Below are 1,526 nucleotides of genomic sequence, written 5' to 3' on the forward strand. Positions count from 1 at the left end.
ACGGGACAGGGGCCATGGGGAGGCTGCTCTGGGGCTGGAGACGGGACAGGGGCCATGGGGAGGCTGCTCTGGGGCTGGAGACACCGCAGTGTCCATGGGGAGGGATCCACACGGGCCACAGGCAGGGAATCCCTCCCGGGGCTCACGGGAAGGACCTCAGAGCTCATCTCCTTCCACCGACCTTCAACACCTTCCCCTGGCCCTGGTGGCTCCAAGCCCTGTCCAACCCGGCCCTGGACACTCCCAGGGATCCAGGGGCAGCCACAGCTGCTCTGGGAATTCCACCCCAGCCCCTCCCCACCCTCCCAGCCAATAATTCCTTCCCAATATCCTGGAGGTGGCACAGCCAGTGTCACCCAGCAGCGTCACCCAGCAGTGTCACCCCAGCAGTGTCATCTCGTGTGCCATGGCGCTCAGGTGGCACAGCCAGTGTCACCCAACAGTGTCCCCCAGCAGTGTCCCCCAGCAGTGTCACCCAGCAGTGTCACCCCAGCAGTGTCACCCCGTCTGTCCCCACCCCAGCAGTGTCACCTCCCATGCCATGGCTGGAGGTGGCACAGTCAGTGTCCCCCAGCAGTGTCACCCAACAGTGTCACCCCCTCTGTCTCCAGCCCAGCAGTGTCACCTCATGTGCCATGGTGCAGAGGTGCCACAGCCAGTGTCACCCAGCAGTGTCACCCCAGCAGTGTCATCTCGTGTGCCATGGTGCAGAGGTGGCACAGCCAGTGTCCCCCAGCAGTGTCATCCAACAGTGTCACCCCAGAAATGTCACCCCAGCAGTGTCAGCCCCTCTGTCCCCACCCCAGCAGTGTCACCCCAGCAGTGTCAGCCCCTCTGTCCCCACCCCAGCAGTGTCACCTCCCATGCCATGGCTGGAGGTGGCACAGTCAGTGTCCCCCAGCAGTGTCACCCCCTCTGTCTCCACCCCAGCAGTGTCACCTCATGTGCCATGGTGCAGAGGTGCCACAGCCAGTGTCACCCAACAGTGTCACCCAACAGTGTCTCTCACCCCAGCAGTGTCACCTCTGTGCCACAGCCCTGAGGTGGCACAGTCAGTGTCCCCCAGCAGTGTCACCCAACAGTGTCACCCCAGAAATGTCACCCCAGCAGTGTCACCCCAGCAGTGTCCCCCCTCTGTCCCCAGCCCAGCAGTGTCCCCCAGCAGTGTCACCTCGTGTGCCATGGCTCTGAGGCGGCCCAGCCAGTCCTCTGCCTGCTCCAGGATGGTGTCCAGGTTGTTCTCCTGGTGTTTGAGCCTCAGGGCCGCCTGCACCATCTGCTCCAGGTGGGAGCTGCGCAGCCGGAACAGCCGCTGGTCCAGGGCCGTGCTGCAGGGCCGGGCCAGCATGTCCGGGAGCTGCAGGCTGGGAGGGGACACAGGGGGTCACACACTGGGATGGGTTGGGATGGGACAGAGGGGGGTCACACGCTGGGATGGGCTGGGATTGGGACACAGGGGGGTCACACGCTGGGATGGGCTGGGATGGGGCAGAGGGGGGTCACACGCTGGGATGGGCTGGGATGGG

At 64.8% G+C, this 1,526-nt stretch overlaps 1 protein-coding gene across 1 annotated transcript in view; it reads right to left on the minus strand.

Annotated features, from left to right (window-relative positions):
• Nucleotides 1-1,526, minus strand: part of LOC108509814 (dysferlin-like) — a 33,407-nt gene that overhangs the window by 24,959 nt on the left and 6,922 nt on the right. Inside the window, exon 3 of the mRNA XM_017839400.1 lies at nucleotides 1,172-1,364. Within this exon, the coding sequence (XP_017694889.1) occupies nucleotides 1,172-1,364 (193 nt within the window). The remainder of the gene's footprint in view (nucleotides 1-1,171; nucleotides 1,365-1,526) is intronic.

The sequence above is a fragment of the Lepidothrix coronata genome, unplaced genomic scaffold (genome assembly GCF_001604755.1).
Source record: "Lepidothrix coronata isolate B3197 unplaced genomic scaffold, Lepidothrix_coronata-1.0 Scaffold409, whole genome shotgun sequence".
Lineage (NCBI taxonomy): Eukaryota > Metazoa > Chordata > Aves > Passeriformes > Pipridae > Lepidothrix > Lepidothrix coronata.